Source organism: Thalia democratica, chromosome 7 (assembly GCF_965202585.1).
Source record: "Thalia democratica chromosome 7, ktThaDemo2.hap1.1, whole genome shotgun sequence".
Taxonomy (NCBI): Eukaryota; Metazoa; Chordata; class Thaliacea; order Salpida; family Salpidae; genus Thalia; species Thalia democratica.
The window spans coordinates 46,915,026-46,938,005 of NC_139171.1; the positions used below are offsets into that span (position 1 = coordinate 46,915,026).

The 22,980-nt window shown below is 27.2% G+C and overlaps 1 protein-coding gene and 1 pseudogene across 1 annotated transcript; both read right to left on the reverse strand.

Annotated features, from left to right (window-relative positions):
* Nucleotides 1-503: 503 nt before the first annotated feature.
* LOC145841450 (tryptophan--tRNA ligase, cytoplasmic-like) lies at nucleotides 504-5,849 on the reverse strand (annotated as a pseudogene).
* Nucleotides 5,850-20,347: 14,498 nt separating this feature from the next.
* Nucleotides 20,348-21,439, reverse strand: LOC145841452 (N6-Methyl-AMP deaminase-like). Its single transcript, XM_082948812.1, has one exon. The coding sequence runs from the start codon at nucleotides 21,410-21,412 to the stop codon at nucleotides 20,348-20,350; it is 1,065 nt and encodes a 354-aa protein (XP_082804938.1). The 5' UTR covers nucleotides 21,413-21,439.
* Between the last annotated feature and the right edge of the window lie 1,541 nt (nucleotides 21,440-22,980).

The following is a 22,980-nucleotide window of genomic DNA, read 5'->3' on the forward strand; positions in this document are numbered from 1 at the left end:
ACATTTTAATGGACTACAATCCGATGAAAGCGTTATAAGAAAAGTAGAAACTAACACAAACTACATTTCTACGAATAACATGGTTAATGTACCAAATTACATACATTATAAAACATTATTTATACATAACTAATACGAACATTTGTATTAAATTGTCTTACATTGTATTTTTATGTTTCTCAGTGGTTATTATTTATTTTTTTAAGAACTATAAAGTAAACTTGTATGTTAGACACATAGTTAATAAACTTTTTCTTAAAATTCAAAACGTGTATTTGTAAAGTAAGTAGTAAATAAGGAGTTAATTAACATGAAAATAATAATAATAGCTTGAATATTTACCAACAGCTAAATGCATAAGTAGCTATAAATTTAAAAAATAATACAATTCTAAAGAATACTTATTCTACAACAGTACACTTATCAAAACTAAATACGACAAAAAAAATTTCTGATCATCCTCCTAAGGTAAGCAAAAAAAAAGCCCAAAAAAAAAAAAAGCATCAAATAGCATAGCTGCATAAGTGTTGTTGATTAAAAGGTTTTATTTTGTTTTTGGGAGTATAGTAGTCAGCACATGAGAATCGTTTGCAGCTAAAAAACTTTTCTATGGTCGCTTCATCTACTTTCTCTCTATTCTTTTGATTATTCGCTACAAGTACTTGAAGTACTGCAACCAGACGTTTCTTGAGTTCCCCCGATAAAAGTTTCCCTTTAGCATATACCTAATATTAATATGAAAATTAAGCAGCTTCTAAAACAATTCCAAATTAGCTAATAACATTAGTTTTAATTTAACTAGCAAGTTTGAAGCAAGCTTTAACATGACTAACAGTTTTAACTTTATCTTATTCCTCATCATCGTCTAAAAAGAAATTTAGATATTTAATGCACACATCAACTTCGACATTTCCTCCATGTTTTCGGTGCAATTTAACTGTGTCTTGGCATCCACTGAATGCGTACTTATTGATTTGTGTGAAATTTTTCAAATTCATGTTTTAGGTAAATGTTTAAGAATGTAGTTAAATTAGAACTTTTAAAATTAACACGTTAAACCCTTCACAAAGAATAAGTTTTAAAAGTAATACCTTGTTTTTATTTGTTGGGAAGTATCAGTTGGAAAAATTCCACTGTTTTCATCTGAAGCACTCATCTTAGAGACGGCTCCTTATAATGCCGGGAAAAATACGGAGTGATTCAGAGCAGGCTTTTTGAATCCCAAAATTGATGCATAATGCCTTGTCAAGCGGAAGTATGAATTAAGATGAAACATAAAAGTTTTAATTACTGATAAGTTAAAAATAATTTAATATCATGTAGTTTTATTATTTTATGATAACTTGATGATTGCTCTATGGATAAGATATTGACACATGCATACATATTTAGTGGGAACCGCTCAGTTCCAACCCGAAATAATTTCTCACCCGCGCACAATTCTCACCCGACCAAATCCAAAACCGTTTACCGACTAAGGGTTAGGGGTAACAGTGGTAGTAAAAAATGAAGAACATAAATAAAAGATAAATAAAAAGTTTATAAACAAAAAATCAAAATAAAATAACTCTTGGGTGGGAATTGTTCGGGTGGAAAATGATCGTGGGTTGGAATTTTTAGTATACCGTTGATTATATCTTAGAACTGTTAGTGGGTATTATAACTATAATTTAGTTAAACAATAATAGTTAAGTTAATAAAATATTTGTACATTGTCTGATCGATAGCGCATGGAATGAGGCATTCCACATCTTTACATCTGTTAAAAATGTGTGGAAAACTGGAAGAAAATTAAGGGCAAGCATGTATTGGTGGAAAGCTTACTTGTCCTAGAATAAAACTTGTATATATTTATTTAGTGTTAATCTTTGAATTGAAATATAATAACATATGTATATGTAAAATTAACTTTTTATTTGTTTTATTGCACAACAACGAATTTATATCTTTTAGCTTAACTATTTGAAAAAAACGTTGTTTGTATGTTTTAGAAAATAGTCAAGTTTTCAACTAACCAATATTATTGTCTCCTTCAAAACCAAAGCAGTCTTTTACTTGATTTAATGTAACAGCTTTTTTAAACTTTATAATATTCTTGAAGAACTCGTTTCTGTAAACAAAATTTATTTTTATATAAACTTAAATTTTTATGTTTGTTTTTAGTTTGTATTTTATCTTGTCATTGGTTTTCTAACGAAAGAAAAAATGATAACATGAATAATTTAATAGCCCGTTTTAAACACAATTTAATAAATAGACCTAACTGTTTGGAAATATGTTTGTTTTAAACTATACAATTCAATAGCTACTTACACGTGTCCTTAGTTATATATTCAACATCAGTGAAAATAAATGTTTTGTCCGGGTCAAATCCGCACGCGATAATATCTTTGGCTTTTTCGTAATCTAAATCCGTGTAATTATTAAGGTCTTTGCCGTCTTTGAAGTAGAATTTTTCATCGTAGTCATCTAAATGACTAACGGCACATCAAACACTTTCTGAAGCCATCTGGTAGAAAAAATTCAACAATATCAAACAATTTTTCCGCAATTTAAATGTTTAGTAAGGTAAGTGTAATATTTAATAGTTATTTAAGTAGCTAAATAAATGAAAAGCAAACGACTTATATGGATTAACTTAATATAACATATAGTATTTACTTGTTATAAGTGGTGTACGATTCGATAGCCGAATTTTTTTTTGTACACAAAATCAAACGGCCAAACCTTTTAAGCGGTTATTTTTACCGTTCAATAAGCAATATAAATAGTGTTAATGATAAAATAATTACTTTTTAAAGATTTTGTCTCTAAAAATGAACAGTATATCAAATTGTACTATTAACTGTAGTTTAACTAACTGAGTGAACTTGAAAGACACTAATGACTAAGATGCATGTCAGTAGATGAAGGTCCACGTCCAGTGTACAAGTAAAAATGCTTTCCAGCTATGTAGTTGGTCAAAATTTGATCCAATTCCTTGAATAAAAAATTACGGTAATTCTTCAAGTAATTTTTAATCTTTTTAAATAGTCAAATTTTGCAAACAGTTATACTAGTTCATGATTAGATTTTCTTTATTATATTAACTATGCAATATAATTTTCTTAAGATAATTCTATATTTTCTAGGTAATATCTAACTATAAGTCTAACTATAAATACAGAAAACAGTTGCATTATTATAAACAAAATTAAATTAAAAAAAAAAAAACTTTAAATGTTTTAAACGTTTCTGTTTACATTACTTTAAAACTGATGTTTTTTAGAAAGCTTCGCATATAATAAGTAGTTATAAACAACCTATGAGAAAACAATGTTTTTCATCTAAGAAAGGTATGCATTTTTGTATTCTTTTGTCAAGAATTTCTTGAAAAATTAGAGCACGTCTTCACTGATTCTTTCTGATCCGAACTTAACTGCAAATTGTATTTAGTTTTGTTAAACCGTCTCCGAATATTGTTACTAAGTTATATACGCGGGCCTGGCTATTACTGACTTAACGCGCTATTATAACAATATCTGTAGATAGTCTCTTAAGCTAATGTTTAGAATGACTTAACTAATTAATAAAGTCGATATATCAAATGTAAATTAAACTTGTACTATTACTCTAATAGATTATAAGTGTAGATTGAACCTAAGCTGCTACTTATTGAAATAGGTTTACAATCAATTAGATATTTAAACTTGACTATTTGTTTAATGGAATTGAGTCTACAGTATGAAATTGTCCTTACAATAAATTTGCGAAACAAAATTATGATAAAATACTGTACAACATATGAACCAATAAATCGAATTATCAATTGTTTTAAAAGACTAATAAACATAAATCAAAGAAGCTGAACACTAAGTGCTTGTTTAAACTAAACTCATTAAACAAACTAATAGCGAACTAATCGTTCGCCTTAACAAGATCGAAACCATTCGTAAACTAAGTGCAGCAAAAAGCCGCCAACAAAAATGAGTTATAGTTAATTGCAAAACAGTAAAAACTAAAAAGCCACGCTCAAGCGTGATCGTTATTTTATTAGGAAGCTTCAGAAAAGAGAAGGAAAGCAATGAGTAAGATGTCTCTCTACCGCTACAGAGCGGTACATTGTATACATTCTTACAGCTACTTATTTTTACTTAAATCTAGTTTGGCAGACTTGTTCTGAACATTATATGAGTAAGATGCACTTATAAAATTAGACTTAGTTTAGGTGATAAAGCAGCAAGATATGTGGTTAACGATCAGTAGCTAAACGGAAAACTTTGTTTATCTCTAGAAATAAATTTATATTGTTTTTACAGACTTATTACAAAACATTTTTTAAACTATTTTTATGATAACTACCGCGTTCCTCAGAAAAACGGTTTTGAAAAAAAAAATTAAATTCAAACTTGTACGAATGATTTCAGTTTACCAATAAGTTTTTCATAATCAATTCCTTTATTGCTGGATACTTTTACAGATCAGGGATCTACAACATCTTCAGTTTCTGACTGTCTAATTGTAGTACTTTACATTTTATAAGTAATTTCTTCTGTCATTTTACTTTTATATAAAAGTTTTGTGAAAAGTGTTAGTTAATAAGATTTAATAAAGTCAAAATAAAATTGTAATTTTGAATTTTAATAGCCATTTACGAAAATAGTTATTTAAAAAAAGTAGACGTTTTACAAAAGAAAATTTTAATTATTTAAACTGACACATTTGTTTAGTATTAAATGTGTAGCCTAAAAGTATTTTAGGAATTAAACATTTAATTCTGTTGCAATAGTATCTAGATTTGTTTCTAATATCCAAATCGTCAAGGTCAAGAGTTATAAAAAGAAAATATGAATAATGATGACAATGAAACTTTAATAAGTTTGTATCTAAATATAGTTCTTAAATTTTGAGACACTGTTTGGGAAGAGTAAAAGGAAAGAATATTGATGTAACAAATCAGTGTTCGACAGTAATAAATTAAAAAGTTAAAAATAAGCTTAGTATTGAACGCTAAACTTAGCATGCTCACAACTATTTATAACACTAAACGCATTAGAATACATTATTAAATTGTTTATCCTATAAAACTTAATTATAAACTTGAACTAAATTTAACTATTTTTACATTCTAGTTGTTAGTTCTGGCTGTATTAACTATAACTAATTTTGTTTTATACTTTCTGATAAACCATAATTTCGGTTTAAAAACATTTGTGATTTAGTTTCTAATTACTTTCAGTTATTAGTTGTTTATTATTAAGATTTAGTAGTTTAATCAATGCTTTTTTATCTTAGTGCACCAATTTTTTAATTTTAAACGCAAAACAACTAGCTTTAAAATAAATAATTTTAAATCAGCTTGAGTATTTCAAATGAATAAAGGCCAGAAGATAAAGAAAAAAACTTCATCTGAGCTAAATACTGAAAAAAATCGTAAATGAACAACAAGCAATTACAAGTTCGAAGAGAAATATAAATTTTTGACAAAAAAATCAATTACAATAGCGAAGACTCTAACAGTTTTTCAACGTATTTTTAATTTTATTCAAAAAAAAACTTCAGAAAGCCTAAAAAAACATAAAAATTTTAACAAATACGAGTTGGCCTGTAATATGTTTAGAATACCGAAAGATTATTTTTGTATATTAAAATCATCCTGAATAAGTTTTACACCTTAATCTGCTATTCTTGAGTCTTAGCTCTATTAACTACAATTGATTTGTTGAAATGATTTCTTATAAAATACAGCTTTGTTTCCAAAAAAGTTCTGATTTAAGTTTCTAATTAGTTTCAATTACCGGTTAACTAAAACCACTTGAAAACACTTAGTAATTTAAAGTATTTTTGCTATAACTCACAAATTTTTCCATTTTTAAAGCAAAATAACTAGCTTGTGTCAGCTCTAGTCAATAAGTGCTTTAAATTTATTAAAAAACTTTCATTCAAGCTTTATACTGAAAAAACTGTCAATATATCAGAAGGACTTTTTTGTTAAAAGAGATATATAAAAACTAAACAAAAAATATCATGAAAGTTAGCTTAAATTCTGAAAATTATTTAATATAGCCTTCGATTACGAGTTTGCCTGTTATATATTAAATTATATCCAAGGTTTTTTATAAGAAGTTGCAAAAATATTTACTTAAAAAATTTTTTAAAGTATAAATTTAGCTGGTAGAAATATAAAACTATAAGTAATAATATCAAAGAACAAAGATTGTCTTCATCCTTTAATATATTTTTTACATAAGAGAAAGGTTTAGCAATAGGGTAAAACTATTATAATAACAAATCAGTTGTTTTGATTTTAATATGTTTATAAAGTATAAAAACTAAAACAGTAGTAATGTTATCTAAACTCAACAAGTCATACTTACACACTTAAAACATTAAAATTTTGTTACATATGAAAATTTATTAAAAATTTTGGACTACACTTAAACTTAATAAGTTTCTATCTACCCTAAATAAGTTCTATATCCTAAGCTGTTACATCTAGCTTTTTTACTAAGACTGATTTTTTTTGAACGCTTTTTAATAAAGTACAGTTTCGTTTAAAAAATATTTCTGATTTAAGTTTCCAAATAGTTTCAAAGAATGATTAATTTTAACTAACTTTTAAGACTTGTTTTCAACAAAAATCACGAAATAAAAATATTTTGAGTCAGCCTGAGTTTTGTAAGTTTGACAAATTGCTTAAAATAAATAAAGCACTTTTATTCAAGCTTGATACTGAGAAGTCGTGAACATACCATAAGGACTTTTAAGTTAAAAGAGAGTTTAATAGTTTTTGAAAAAAGAATAGCTAAAATTCTGAAAACTATTCATTTTCTATAAAAACTTTTATAAGAACTAGTTTAACTTTTTATCAACTATTTCGGTTAAAGAGGTGGAAGTCGTGTTTTTTTTCGAAATATTTAATAAAATATAATACCAAAAAGCATTTTTTATTATTTAACTGAGTTAAAAAAATTATATCTACTGACCCTAATAACATAAACTTTATAGTGAATCGGCTTAATAAAATATTACTCATATACTGTACCCTTTATGTTTTATAAGCTATTTTTAGTGTTTTTGAACTGTTCTAATGCAATAGTATAACACTGTACTTAGTCTATTTATTGTTTTAAATTAGCTTTAAATGAATTAAAGTATTTTTAATTAATTGTACAATTGAAGATTTAGAGAATAAATTCCAATATCAACGTGTTTGTATTTGATGACATATTTTTTGTTAAATATTATTTTACATGAATCAATTATTAACAATATTTAAAAATTTTACAAAATTTCCTACACATTGTTACTCTAAAAAAGTAACTGGAGTTAGCAATTACTTGTCAAAAATTATTATAAAATTAGAAAACAAGTGATAACAATAAAAAGTTGTTTCAAATATATTACAAGCCTGAAGTTTTACAAAAGTCAAAATAAGTACAAAATTACTTACTATTTAGTAGAAAACAATATTAAATAAGGTTACTTCAAGTGCGCAATTCTGTCTTTAAGGGGCGATTTTGTGTATCAGGGGGCGTTAATAAGTAAGGTGGCGATAAAGTTGATATGTAAGTAACTAATAAAGGGGAAATATCTAAAAAATGGGGCAATTATTTATTTTAGTTCCGCCATTAATTAGCTTTTTAATTATCATTTTATCACGGTGCGTCACTCTGGAATGGTGCGTTTATTTAGCACGGAGGATCACTTTAGCACGGTGGGTCACTTTTGCACCTCGTCATTTTAGCACGGTGCGTCACTTAAGCGTAGTGAGTCTATTTTGCACGGCGTCACTTTAGCACGGTGCGTCATTTTAGCATGGCGCGTCATTTTAGCACGGTGTCAATTTAGCACGGTGCGTCATATAGCACGAAGGGTCACTTTTGCACGAGCAGACAATTTTGCACGGAGACATTTTTGCACGGTAAAATTTTTACTTATTTATTTTTGAATTTCTGTATCAATTTTAACTGTAAAAGTTTTTAATTTAGTTATTTTTTTACTATTGTGCCGCTTACGCGGTAATTGTCTCTTTTTTATTTTCTTCTTTTCTCTCAAGCGAGTATAAATTAAGAATATCGCGCGTAATTTGGGCACTTAAGTTGTTGCTGCGTAGCGGCAGCTTAAGTCATGGCGGCTTTTCGCTGCTTGTCGTTGTGAATGGTTTCAAGCTAGTTTGGCGAGTTTATTTCGATTTTAGAACACTTTTTGAGTTTGGTTTAAACGTTTAGTTTTTGACTTCTTTGATTTTTCGTATTGTGTTTTAAAAGAATTGATAATTCGATTTATTAGTTTTATGTTGTGCAGTTTTTTATCATCTTTTTGTTTCGCAATTTCATTGTAAATATAACCATTATTACAGATTCGAACTACGTTTAGACTAGTATAAGTAACTGATTTATTAAACCTTTAGTAAATAGTAAATAAGTCATATTAGTTTATTTAAGTCTACTATAATTTAAGCGTTATCTTGGGGCATCTACTTTACAAGTTAAAGCGAACGTTGCGTTATAAATCAGGCCAATAATAGTGTATAAGTAGAAACCCTGATGCGACACTATCACTGTTATTTCTAACCCTTACCCTCGGTTGGTAAGTTACTTTTTTTTTTTAGTGTTTTTTTTTTCAATAGTATTTTTAAATTTTTTATTTTTATTTTTATTGTTTTTATTTTTTTACTATCACTGTTACCGCTAACCCTTACCCTCGGTCGGTAGCTTTTTTTTATACTTTTTTTTTTCTTATTTCATTTTAATATTTTTTGTTAGTATCTTTTCTTTTTCTTACTATCACTGTTACTCCTAACCTTTGACCTCGGTCAGTAACTTCTTTTTTTTTTGTATTTTTTAACTCTTGTGCAAAAATGTAACTCGTGCAAAATTTACCCTTGGTGCAAAATCGTCCTCGTGCAAATTTGGTTTCGTGTAAACTTGGCTTCGTGAAATTTTGTGCACTCGTGCAATTTTTTTCTCGTGTAACTTAGTCCCCTCGTGCAATTTAGTAACCTCGTGTAGTTTAGACCCGTTCCCTACTTTAGCACGGAGGGTCACTTTCGCACGGCTTCTTTTTAGTAGGATGGGTCCTTTTTGCATGTCGTCACTTTAGCATGGTGCGTTACTTTAGCACAGTGGGTTACTTTTGCACGGCGTCATTTTAGCATAGCGGGTTACTTTAGCATGGAGCATCACTTTTGCACGGCGTCAGTATATTACCGAGCATCATTTCTTTCTCTTCTATTTTTGCTTGAAGCGGATTGATAAAAAAAAATTGACTGAGCGTTATTTTGTACAAACCAAACCTTTTAAAACCTATATTTGAAAATGTTTTGTTAACACATCTTTAATTAGTAATACTTAAGACTCTGTAATATACAAAACACGTGTTTAAAAACTAAATTGAAAATTAATTGTAAACACGCATTAGATTCGTAAAAAATTCTAACTTAATTTAGAACTTTACTTTGGAAGTATTTTAATATTTTCTAAATTTATTACTAAGTAAAATTTGATCTAAAACAAGTTTATGTTGTATGATACTTAGTTCAATACTTGAAAAAGTATAGTTGTTTCAAAGAATATAGTATAAAATTTTCATGTTTTTCGGTCAACTTAACTAAACTTATAAGGTTTAATTTAAATTTGAATAACATTTTTTATACAAGCACTGACGAGGTCTTTGACCGAAACTGAGTTTGCATTAAAATGTCTTGAAAGAATTTCAAAAAATTAATAGGGTTAATACTTGAAAGCTTTTCTTAGTTTTACTTAACTTTCTTTTCTAGCCTAAAAAAAGAAAATGAAAACTTCAGAATGTAAAGATTATTATATTATTATATGGTTTAAACATATTTAAAAAAATCTACATAAGTTACAAAATCAGTAAATAATGATGCCCTAAAAGTCACTAAAAACAACTTTATTTTATTTTTAAACAACTTTGCTACTTTGTACTCTTGAATTTTTTTCACAAAGTTTGAAAATCTCAGCTTTTTTTTAGTTTTAAAAATATATATTATCGTATTGATTAGTTATTATCTTTACTATCTTATCGCATTATTTATTACTATTTAGTTTAAAATGTATGCGATTATTAAATAACAAACTTAAAATTTTTAGGTTTGATTTTAGATAGTGTTAAAACATTTAATACTTTTAAATCTTTAAAGTACTAAAAAATATAAATTAAGTTTTCCTTAAAAAACTAATTGACACAAATTAAAAAAAAATTATAAATGCTTGAAAATCCTAAAAATTTAGAGTATTAACATTTAATTTTCATCCGTTAAGTAAAAACATTCATAAGTCCTCCTATTGAAAAGCTTTAGTTTTTTCAAAAATACGGTTCCGTGCAAAATTGACCCACCGTGCTAAAGTGACACCGTGCGAGAGTGACTCCCGTACTAAAGTGACGCCGTGCAAAAGTGACCCCCTGTGCTAAAGTATCACTATACAAAAGTGATTCACCGAGCAAAAGTGACCTACTGTGCTAAAGTGACGCCGTGAGAAAGTGACGCTCCGTGGTAAAGTGACGCACCGTGGTAAAGTGACGCCGTATTTTAATGAGGCACCGTGCTGAACTGACGACCCGTGCTAAAGTGTCGCTGTGCTATTCTGACACCCACCTAACTACAAAACATATATAATGGAATAAATGACCATTTCTAGTTTTATCTTTGAGCCTAGTCCTTTTACTATGAGACAGTACGAAGGTAACAAAATATTAAAACAACTATTGTTAAATGTCTTAATAAAACAAATAAATAAGTTAGTATTAATGTTATTAAACTCATTTTATCACATTTACGGACAAAAAACATTTAAATTATAACTCATATGAAAAGCTTAATTAATACTTGAAATATTTAGTTTTTGTTAAATTTTTATCCATCCTAAATAAATTTACATCCTAAGATATTACTTCTTACTCATGAACTAAAACTGATTTTATTGAATGCTTTTTAATAAAGTACAATTTTGTTTCGGAAATGTTTCTGATTTAAGTCTCTAATTAGTTTCAGTGGGAAAGTATACTTATAGGTCAATCTGATTTTATTTGCTATGTCTGCAAATTTCTAAAGCTTTTCATTAATTTTTTTTTATACCCCTCTTTTTCCCTAACCTACTTAACTCAAAAATATTAAAAACTAATTTGAAAATAAACTTTTATTACCTAAATTTAAAAAAAAGGACTAAAAAAGATGAAAAAAGCTTGTTGTTTTATAGCTTTCAGACTGATCTCTAAGTATACTAGCCTTTTTAGTTTAAGATTAATCTAAACCGCTAAGTAAGAATTAATTTTATAATAAACCACTAAGTGTTTAATTTTTAAAGCAAAAAAAAGCTATTCCAAGTCAGTTTAAGCTTTTTCATCAAGGTTAATGAATAAACAAAATGTTTTTACTCAAGTTTGAATACTATAAAATTGTAAACAAACTATAAGAAGTATTAAGTTAGAAGAAAAACAAAAAAGTTTTAGAAAAAGGCTTTAAAATTAGTTTAAGTTCAAAAAATTATTCCTTAACATTAACCATATCTTTAATTTTGCACAAAAACTTCAAATATGGTAAAAAAATTGACGAAAATACAAGCTGTCCTGTCATATCTTTAAGATACCTAATGGTTTTTTTGTATAAGAAGTTTTTAGATAGAGGGTAAATTCAAGTTTTGGTAAAATGGGGCTTAATGAGTCTAGTTTAACATTGAAACTTTGTTCAACTTTTTATTGATATCTTTCGGTTCGGAAGATCAAAACCAAATATTTTTTAAATAAAAATAAAAAATATTTTAAATAATATTTTAAAATTTAATTGAGTTCAGGGGCGTAGCGTGGGGAGGGACACTGGCGCATGCGTGCCACCAAAAAAAAAAAAGAAGTAAAAAAAAGAATGTAATATCTTTATCCTTTATTGTTTATTTTTTCTGCTTAACTTGCCTTTTTTCAACTATGTTTATCTAGTATTCGAAAAGTTAAACGAAATTTTGAATACCAATTAGTGACAAGTTAGGTAAATTACCCAATATACTGATTTGGTGCGCAGCAAGCGAAAGTGCGCACCGATGTTGATGAAAAACTCCATAAGGAAAAGTTTTGTAACTTCATTAACTACATAAGAATTTAGACTCAAAAAGAACGCAACTAATTAGTGCACCGCAGTAGTATAACCTTATGACATATTTTTCTACAAAAAGTTTACAAAAATACGTCACGCTTAAAGGAAAGTTAAACAATTTCACAAGTTTTTTTTTATGCTACAATAAATGTTAAGACTACTGCTAGTTTTCTGATATTTATTTTTGTAAACATACAAGAAAAAGCGTGTCGGCCTATGAGAAATAAACTTTGTTTGTGATTTTCATTTAAAACAAATACAATCAGATGAATTTAATTTAAAAACTATACTTTTAATTATTTTACAAAGTTGTAATAAGTTGTAATAACAGTTATAAAGTTGGTCTGTTTTAACTTCTGTGTAACTTTATTCAAGTTATGTGTAATGAGGTGTTGTTATCACTGTTTTATTGTATATTAAAGAGATTTATAAGTACTATTATAGGAAGGTTTTTGAACGTATTAATATACCATTTGCAACTTAATATCAATAGATTATTCATTTCGTTTTTTATATTTTATTACACAAAGCTTTTCAAAACCATACGAGTTTCTTTGTCAAGTGATAAATTTTAAATGAAATTTGAAAAAAAAATTTTTAAATGAATAACTCAAAAAATAACTTTAAATTATGACGTATGAAAAAATTCAAATAAATACAAATATTAGAGATTCAGCAATTAAAACTAAAGTTATGTTTATTAAAAGATTGTTAATATTTTTTTTTCCATTTAATGCTACTTGCGTGTTTAAATTAGGTCGCTCTTCATCAATCAATATTGATTCTAGGCTGTAGAGTTCGCTTTTCTTACATCGTTTTAAAACTTTGAAGTTTTGAACGATGTCAGAGTTTTGACATGATGTGCAATTAAAAAGATGTTCAAATATTGTGCTGTTTTTATCTGTTCCGCAGTGGTCTGTAATTCGTCGGGATATTTGCCGTGATGTTTCTCCAATGTAAGAGATGCTCTGATCTGCAGAGCAGGTATATATATAAATAACATTTGCGTCAAATACTTCCGAGCATTTACTTTTGTTGCTGAAGTAGTCAGAAACTTTTTTTCTGGTGTAGGCCGGTTTAATATTAATGTTGTGTTTTTGAAATATGGATGTTATTCGTTTTTGGAATCTTATTGAACAACTACCTACGTAAACTGTTGTGAAATAGGAGTAGTTTTCGGTTTCTGTTTTCTTTTCATTTTTTGTGTTAATATTTTCATTTTGTTTAAATGTTGAATTGTCGATTTTGTGAGCTTTAAGAAATTTGTTGATTTTGGACTCTATAAGGTTTTTCGTATACTGATTCTTGAGTAATAAATTTTTAATTTTTATAAATTCATCTTTAAAATCGGTAAAATTTGAGCATATATCAAGCGCTCTGTTTAGATAAAAGTTTATTAAATTGAGTTTCCAAGATTTAGGACAAATACTAGTATATTGCATTATTAGACCTCTGTCTGTTGGTTTTCTGTACACATTTGTGTGTAGTTGGTTTGATATTTGTTTTACTTCAGTGTCGAGAAACGGTAGTTTTCCGTCAACGGATCTTTCTTAAGTGAATTCTAAGTTTGGGTGTAGAGTGTTCATTTCATGATAAAAGTTTTTTAGTTCAGCTTGGTCTTGTGTGACTAAGAATATATCATCTGCATACCTTGTGTAAAATAGAGGTTTTGTTTTTGAATTTGTTTGTAATTGGTAATTTTCTTTTGATGCTACATAACTTGAACTTTAGTTTTAATTGCTAAATCTCTAATTTTTGTATTTATTTGAATTTATTCATACGTCATAATTTAAAATTATTTTTAAGCTATTCATTTAACAAAAAAATTTCAAATTTCATTTAAAATTTATCACTTGACAAAGAAACTCGTATGGTTTTGAAAAGATTTGTGTAATAAAAAATAAAAAATCAAAATGAATAAATCTATTGATATTAAGTTGCAAATGGTATATAAATAAAGAGATTTATATTTTTTTGTAAATAAAACAGATACTTTCGTTTTATTGAATATATTCATTTTTAAAGATATAAAGTTTACTGTAAGTAGTAAAAACAATTTTTATTTAGTAAGTTTACATTTGTGCAAGTATAAGTAATTCTAAGGAAATTTATACTTTTTTTAAATTGTTTAATTTTGTAAAATATAAGTATTTTTCAAAACAGTTACTTCGAATTTATTTTACTTATGAATTTATTTCAGTTATATTACTTATAAAAAGATTTTTTTATAGCTAATAACAAAAGTTTTAATTTAGAAGATTTTTTGAGAAAAAAAATTTGCGCACCCCCTGACCAAAATACTACGCTACGCCACTGAAATTTATTTCTACTTCTTCTACCAATTATACACTTCATACTGACTCTCTTTGTTAGAACTTCATTTACAAACTTTAGATTTTATTTTCTAGAAAGGGGGTGAGCAATTTTTTAAGTCGGAAGGCCATATGTGGAAAATTTAGCCTTTTGCGGCCCGAAGCATTTTTATAGTGTCTCTTTCTACTTTTTTAATTCGTTGATACATATATCATTTGAACTTCAATGTCTTTAGACAAGAGAATTAAGGGAACGGGCCAAAATTGCACGAGTGATAGTTTCGCACGGAGGGTTATTTTTGTACGAAAGTAAAAAATAAACAGAAAAAAAATTAAATACAGCAAAGTGTAAAAGATAAATTAGAAAAAAATCAAAGAGAAAAAAGTTACCGACACGGGTAAGGGTTATAGTGATAGTAAAAATAAGAATAATAAAAGTTACTATTGAAAAAAAATAATAAATAGAAATTAATTAAGTAAAAAAAAAAACTTACCGACCGAGGGTAAGGGTTAGTGGTAATAATGATAAATAAATATAAAAAACAAAACAAAAAATTAAAATTATTAAAATTTTTTTTTTTTAATTTCCACCTGTGTAAATTTACCTCCGTGCAATATTATCTTCGTGCAAAAGTAAGCCTTCGTGCAAAAGTGTCTTCGTGTAATTTTGTCCCCTCGCGCAAAAGTGTCTTCGTGCAAAACTATCTTCGTTCAACTTTGTCCCCTCGTGCAATTTTGTACGCTCGTGCAAATTTGACACCTAACCAGAATTAAAACATCATATAAAAAAATCGAGTTTCATAGTTAAAAAAGAACTGATGAACTCAAATAACAAGTAAACAAGTTTTCAGCTGTTTTTTTTTTTGTTTAAAGTAAATAAGTTTTTTAAATGTCAAAAGACTAATAGCTTAATTTTTAGACTAGATGGGAAGTGAACACCAACAGTAAATGCAAAGAGAATCACAACTAAATAGTTTAAAGGAACGATAGCAATCTATTTCATAAAAGTAAAAATAAAGTTTTAATTTAAAAACCAGCTGAGAAGCTTTAAAACCTCTTTTGCAGCTCATTATATTACTAATCTAACTTTTTAGTTTTTTTTAAGCTTTCTTCAAACGCTTTTTTTTACTTTTATAAACTACTTCTAACAGGGTCGTCGCGTGGGGAAGTACACTAGAGCTGGTGTTCCACCTGGTCAAAAAAAAAGAAGAAAAAAGAAGTTTTTCATTTATTTCATATTTTTGCTTTTTTTCATTGAATCTATTGATAAATTTGTTTGTTTTTCAAGTTTAACAATCGATCTTCCAATATTTGGTAAATTGGAGCTGCAAGCTCAATCTGTGTCAACTGCATTTTAAACATATACAAGTTTTCCATACAAAAAGTTGTTGGAAAGCTTATTTTTGGAGCTGCATGATAAATTACAGCACTATGTGAGTTAAAAAATAGTTTTTGAACATTATACATTGTTCTTTGTAAAATTTATTCTTTGAGTTGAATGTTGCAAGATCGACAGTGGTCAACACATACATAAGAAAAAAACTATCAAAGTCGAAAATTATAACAAGTTCCTAAAAGGCATAGTTATTAAAAACTACAAAACTTAATAGTTTTGTGTGTGTTTCACTGACAATTCTTTTAGTAATTTTTCTTTTAAAATTTAATAATCTTTTTTACATATAATTATTTTTTTATAACATAATAATAGAATACGACTCGATAACCGAAAAGTTCCTTTGTCTTTAGCTAGGATTTTAGAAATTCAATTTAACCTTTTAGATGAGGCCAGTCAAAGTAAGAGCCTCTTATTGGAGGAGAAAAAAAAAACAACAATTTTAAAAATTTATAATACCTACCTCTTATTTTATTATTTAAGCTTGCAACCTAAAAAACTTCAGAAAGTGTTTCAAGCTTGGTTTAAAATAATGTTTTTTGGTATAACTCGAAATTATTAAGAAAAAATATTATGGTAAAACTAAATTTTAAAAACCTTATATATTTTGCTAAAAAAGTTTGTAACCAACTACTAAAAAATTAAATAGAAGATAAAATTTAGTGATTTTTTTTTTTTTTGCTTCTTGACACTCTACACAAAGAACTTGTTGCCTTAGTTTTATTTCAAATACTTTTTATAGTTCTGATCAAAATAAATAAAATTTTAATTTTTAAAAACTTTGGTATTATTTCATGATTACTTTATGGATTGACTTTAAACTTAAATTGGTATTAAACCACTAATAAAATAAATTTTTACAGCTTGATCTTAATTTGTATACTTTTAACTAAACTGTAATTTGTTTTAAACTGCTCTTTGGAACTGAGTTTTGACAAATAACTCATAATATATTGTTTTTATTACTAGATAGTTAAGTGTAAATTTTAAGTTAGTAAATTTATAATTGTGCAAATACAGAAGTTTTCATGGATTTTAAACTTAAAAAAAGTAGCTAAAGTTGTTAAGAAAGAGTAATGATATATAGAGGTATGACGTTTTTTAAGTATATAAAAAAATTTACAATTAATTTAAAAATTATTTAATAAATTTATTCAAGCTTTTTTTTTTCTTTTGCCTATTCTTCATATTACCTTTAAGACTTTTATCTGAATGTTTCAAACTAGCGGATTTTTAAATTTGACAATATCAATCTGTAGCAGTCCCTAACAAAAAGACCACGCGACTCCACCGCTTCTAAGTAAAACACACAAAAGGGTAACATTTGATTAACAAATATTAAACGTATTTTTTAATATCTTTAAATTTGTTTAATAAGTTTTTTTTTTTTGCTTGTAAATTTTGAAAAAATATCTGTAACTGTATGTTTATTTTAATGTTTTGAAACTAATTGGAAAAAAAACAGAATTATTTGTTTTTTAATGACGAAAAATACGCTCAAAATATTTAGTCCAAGGAACTGGTTTGCGAAAAACCTTTCGGTTATCGAGTCGTACACCACGGAAACCTTTTAACGTCTTGTCCAGGACGTTATGTATCCATAGTATGGTTTACTAATCATTATAGTTAAACATTTATGTAGCCGTTAGTTCCGAACATACAACAACTTATTTTCTTGCTAATATAGCGTTTAAAATATTGTTAGATTTTTAATGTAAAAACTTTATTTTCAACCATGTCTCAGTTTATTTTCTTGACTGCAGTCGGTGCCGCAGGTAGGTGTCAGAATCGTACTGCAACACTTTACCACAGGTAGCATAGAGTGTCACTTTAGCGCAGAGTGACACATTAGCACGGTCAAGACGTTTTACTCAATAAGTTTAATAAAATTTTAGATTTTATTGAAAAAAGTACTTAAAATTATATTTAAACAATACGCACTTTAGGCACTTCAAAGTGTGAATTCAAAGCAAAAAATATTTACCAAAGCTATTCATTTAAAGTTATAATTTAATAACGAGGAAGTTATATGAAAAAACCCGGCAGCTTTTTTAAATAAAGTACCATATAACTAAAAGAAGTCACTTGCAGGTAGCAATAAGTTGAAAAACATACTTTTTAGGCTCTACTTTCAGAAAAAAAAACTTTACTTAATTAGAAAAATCAGTAATTTAACGCAAGATTTTGGTAAACTAAGTGGTAATTGAAGTATTAACTGTTTAACTTTTTTTTAATTCATGCAAGAAAGTATTTATTTCTTTGCTGACATGGTATAAAATAGCTTTTTTAAATGTGATTTCACTCTTAAATAAGCAGTGCTTTTTATCGTTTTAGTTTTTAAAGTCATAAGTTTCAAACAACTATTTAAAACTTAATGCAAACTCATGAGAGGTTTAATAAAAATTTAATGTATTATTTAAGTTCTGATCAGTATAGTAAAAACTAATAATTCAATTTAAAGTTAAAAATACCGTTAATGCACCATACAAAACGTTGACTACTGTATCGTTATAAAAAGATTCTACATAAAATTTTTACTTATCAAGCTTTAATTTAAGTTGTTTCATTAAGTATTAAATGAATAAAAATAACTAAGACAAAACAGACATAAAACATTTTTGAAGTAAGTTTGTTTATTCGTAATATTTTATTTATAAACTCTAAATAAATACATAAGTATAAAAACGTTGCGAGACTGTGAATGTAGAACTAAGTGGTACTTAAAATCTGTTTGTGTTACGGAATATAACGCTATATGTAATTTATAAACAAACTAATGTAGCCTGTTGTATTTCCATGCTTTCTTACAATTCAATTGGTAAAATATCTACAAACTATTATTAAAAGTTCAAAACGTTTTCAGGAGTTCTAGTCCTTTTTTCAAGAAACTTTATTTTATAATTTCATTGACAAAGGGAGTAGCACTCCTGAAAACGTTTTAAACTTACATGTGTATTAAAAACTAGTAGATTTTATAGACAATAGTTCGATTATTTTATCTACTTGATGCCGTAGAAAAATCACAAACAAACAATAACTTGGTCTTGGGCAGATTTGAGTATCACATTAGGTATATAAATTTCGTTTTACACTTAAACTGCCATTAACCATTTATTAGTATACAAAAGCCAAAAAAAAGCTAGACTTCAGATAGTCTTATTTACAGCCGTCCCGCTTAAACAAACTCAGTTGTGGAGATGAGCTCATAGCCACAATGGCAACTCTGACCAAAATATCGTGTAGTTTGTGTTTAGTTCCGGTGTGCCTATAAAAAATAACCTTTACAACTTACTAATGTGTCGAACAGCTTTAGTCTTTGCGAGCAAATACTAAACTAGTCCTGAAACTTATTAACAACACCAAGTCAGTCATTGCCTAAAAAATGGCTTAATAAATATGTTATGACTGAGAGATAAGTTTTTTTTTACAAAACTTATTAAATTTCATAGACTTTTTTGCTCTGCCCAGTGAGTTTTAAGTCTAATAAAAATTTGAATACAATCGCACAATACAAAATTTATCATAGACCTTTTTTAGTTTTAATGGCTGACAAATAAAACATGTTTAAGATGTTTATAGTAATGTTTTATATACTAAATTATACAATTAACTTTGCGACTTACTGTATTTTAAGTAAAAATCTTACGTTGTGCAAATTGCAAGACCCAATTATGTTGCGCTTCTCCTGCTATTCTCAAGTAATAAGAATTTAGTCATAAAATAAAAGTTATATTGAAAATATTGAAAATATTTACAACATTATTCAATAAATCATAATTAAAAACTATTATTGTAAACTTCAGATCTTATTATAGTATTAAAGTTTTGTTTTAGAAATAAATAAACATAGTTGATTAAAAAAATTTTGAACCTTTGTATTTACTTAGCTCAAAACAAACTCAGTTATGTCCCCTTATATAGAACTACTTATCTACACATAAATTTCTGATGTTTCACTGGATATATTTACAAAATCAAAAATAATGTTAAAAGTATTAAGAGGTATTTAATGCAGCAATTGTAAATAACTAAATTAAATAAATTGTAAAAAAGCGTTTGATACAATAACTAACTAAATTTTGTTGTTATCATTTAAAATGAAAAAAATATAACAAATTGCTTACACTGTTCAACTAAAGTTAATGAAGTATTTTATATTAAATTAATAGCAACATACACAAAAATTGCAAATAAACCTAGTTGACAAACGCTTCCCTTTTTACAAACTTTTAAATCTCGATAAACTGTTTTGTCCATCAAACACAATAAAAAGAAAATATAAAAAGTTCGATTGCAAATAAAAAAGGAATTGTATAGATCTTTTAAAAATAAAATTAACTTATGAAGATTCTATTTTAAACGTAGTAAAATTTTGGCACATAAAAACAAAACATAAGTTAGACAAAATTTAAATACAGCAATGATTTAACATTTTTAAGTCAATAAAACCAAATAACTTAAAGTACTTAAATTGTTTATTTCAACTAGTTTAAATACAAACAAACTAAATATCTTATTTTAATTGTTTTATTTGTATTAAAAAAATAATCAAAACTACAAAGATTCATAACGTAAAGTCATATTAGTTTTAAGGTCCTTTTTTGTCAACTCATCAGCAAAAATATAGTTGGCTGAATTAAGTGATAGAGCAAAAAGTTCTTCTTTAGATAAATTGAAAGCAGATGCTACACAGTAATACTCATGAGAAAGAGAAGTGCTAAATATACCCATATCATCTGTACAGAGTGTGCAGGGGTGAGATGGTTCTGAAAATTTATTGATCCACCATCCCACATGATGATCTTTAATATTAGAAGGCGATGTCTTAGTTTTTACATTTGACGTTACACAAATTTCTAATGGTATCTTTTTTTCTTTAACAAAAGAACTTAACTCTTGATTACACTTTAAAAAAGTACCGTGTCCAATTCTGTCTGGAGGTAGTTCAAGAAAATTTTTCCATTCAAGTTCTTTTTCTTCTATTTCTGCCAAGTGAACTGCTAATTTTAATCCGGCATTTTTAGCATGCAGTAGTGGAGGAATGATGTTATTACCATCATTAGTATTACTGTAAGGATTTCCACTGAGATCTATTCCAGGAACTAAAGAATCAGAAGAATTAAAGTACTCTTCAGCTAGCTTAACATTTTCCCACGCTTCTGCCACAGATTTACTTCTGTCCACAGAAGGTAGAAAACGCACAACCATTTTATCTTTATGTTCATAGTTGTGCCTTCTGATACAGTCTAAAATAGTTTCAACATATAATCGTTTGGTTAGATTTGTTTTAGGGTTTGCTCTTGGTGTGCTTCTTAGTTCAAGATAAACCACATTGTCATTCATAAACTCATTTAGAACACAATCTGTGACAGCTTTCAGGCTATCAACGTCATCAACGAGTTCATGAAGAATATTGAATATATCAAAACACTCTTCCATGGATCTTTGATCACCTTTTCTTATTACTGTACTGGCAGTTTGAAAGTTTGTTATGTCTTTTTTTTCTAAAAGATCTAACAAACACAAATCACTTATTGAACCATTTAAATGGGCATGCAATTCAACTTTTGGTAACTGCTTACAAAAAAAATCATTGACGACATCATCATTTGTAATCATGATAAAACATTAATATCATATACTTTTTATTTTGATTCTGTTTGAGAATATATTGTTTTAGTTCATTATGCATAAAAGTGTGCAGAGTAGTAAGTATAAAATTAAACTAACAGTAACTGTGCAATGAACTTATTAGTAGTGAAAATATTTTAAATAGTAACCAATTCTATGTTAATTTAATTTCAAAATACATACATTGTAGTTCTTACCAAGTTCTAACTTATCATATTACACTACTAAACATGTATTAACTACTATCTTATCAGTTTTGTACTATAGAACATGTATTGTGTGCAATTTTTTTGTTTAGTGATCAACTGTGCATAGCTTTATAACTTGTTTAAAAATGCTTGAACCAATAAAACTATTTTATACTGCTATTTATATTTGCTCGGAGATGTTTTTGAATGGTTACATTACTAAAGCTTATAGCATATGTAAAGCAGTTTTTAAATTTTAAATCAGAAGTTTTTAATCAATAAGTATAAAGTAGATAGTTGTAACATAGTGTTTTTTTATAATAATTTACGCATCCTGTTTTACAGAACATTAAAAATGGACTTTCAAAAGTTTTATATTTTCAGAAACTGTAACATATACATAATTATACTAGAAAAACTTTTTTTTTCCGGCACAAAATTAAAAACTTGATTCAATATTTATACTTACAGAAAACTTTTTGACCTATAAATAAGGATTTAGAGAGAAAAGAGTTTTGAAAGAAAATATGTTTTTTATTCCATCTCAACTGAAAATTATTTTTATACTCTAGTATAAAAATTATAGTCAGAATTAGTGTTCTACAGATCCAAACACCAGATCTGGCAATAGCTTACCAAGATCTGGATCTTACTAAGTTTTAATCTGAAAAATGGATTTGAACCCAGTTCCAGCTGTATCTTGATTTGAAAAAAATGGTCCAACTGAAACCAGATAGGACTCTTTATCAAATCAACAGGGTTGCCACTTTTTGTGTCAACAAAAGCTATCCAGAACGACATTAAACTGTCCTGATTCATCCTGAGTTTTTTAAATCCTTTGAAAAATATCTTAGATAAATTTATAATAACTTTTCAAAATTAAAGAAAACAAAGTTTTTAAACAAAATTGAGTATAAAATATCAAAATGTTTAAGCTGAAACAACTAAATCTCATTAAAGCTTTAGAATAAAATTGGTTTTAGATTTTTTAAACCTTTAAACTATCTAGAGTTTTTTTTTCAACTAGCCTAGTTAGCCTGAGTCATCTTCAATTTACAAAAATTAAAGAAACTGTCCTGAGTATGTGGTAACCCTGAAAAATATATGCAAAAGTCAAGCCATAAAATGTGGCCTGATGGTGTAGGTCCTAATGACAACTTCTGTAGGGGTTAACCATTGCAAGATCAAAACCCATGGATGACACAAACACAAAAAAAACCATCATATGTAAATTCAACTGCTCTTTAATGATTAACCAAAGTTAACTAAAAATAAAGAACTGTTTGAATAAAAAAATTGCCTTGGGTGCTTATTGTGCTTGTCATTTGGAAAAAACTCATTAAGTTAAAATCATATAAAACACAAAAA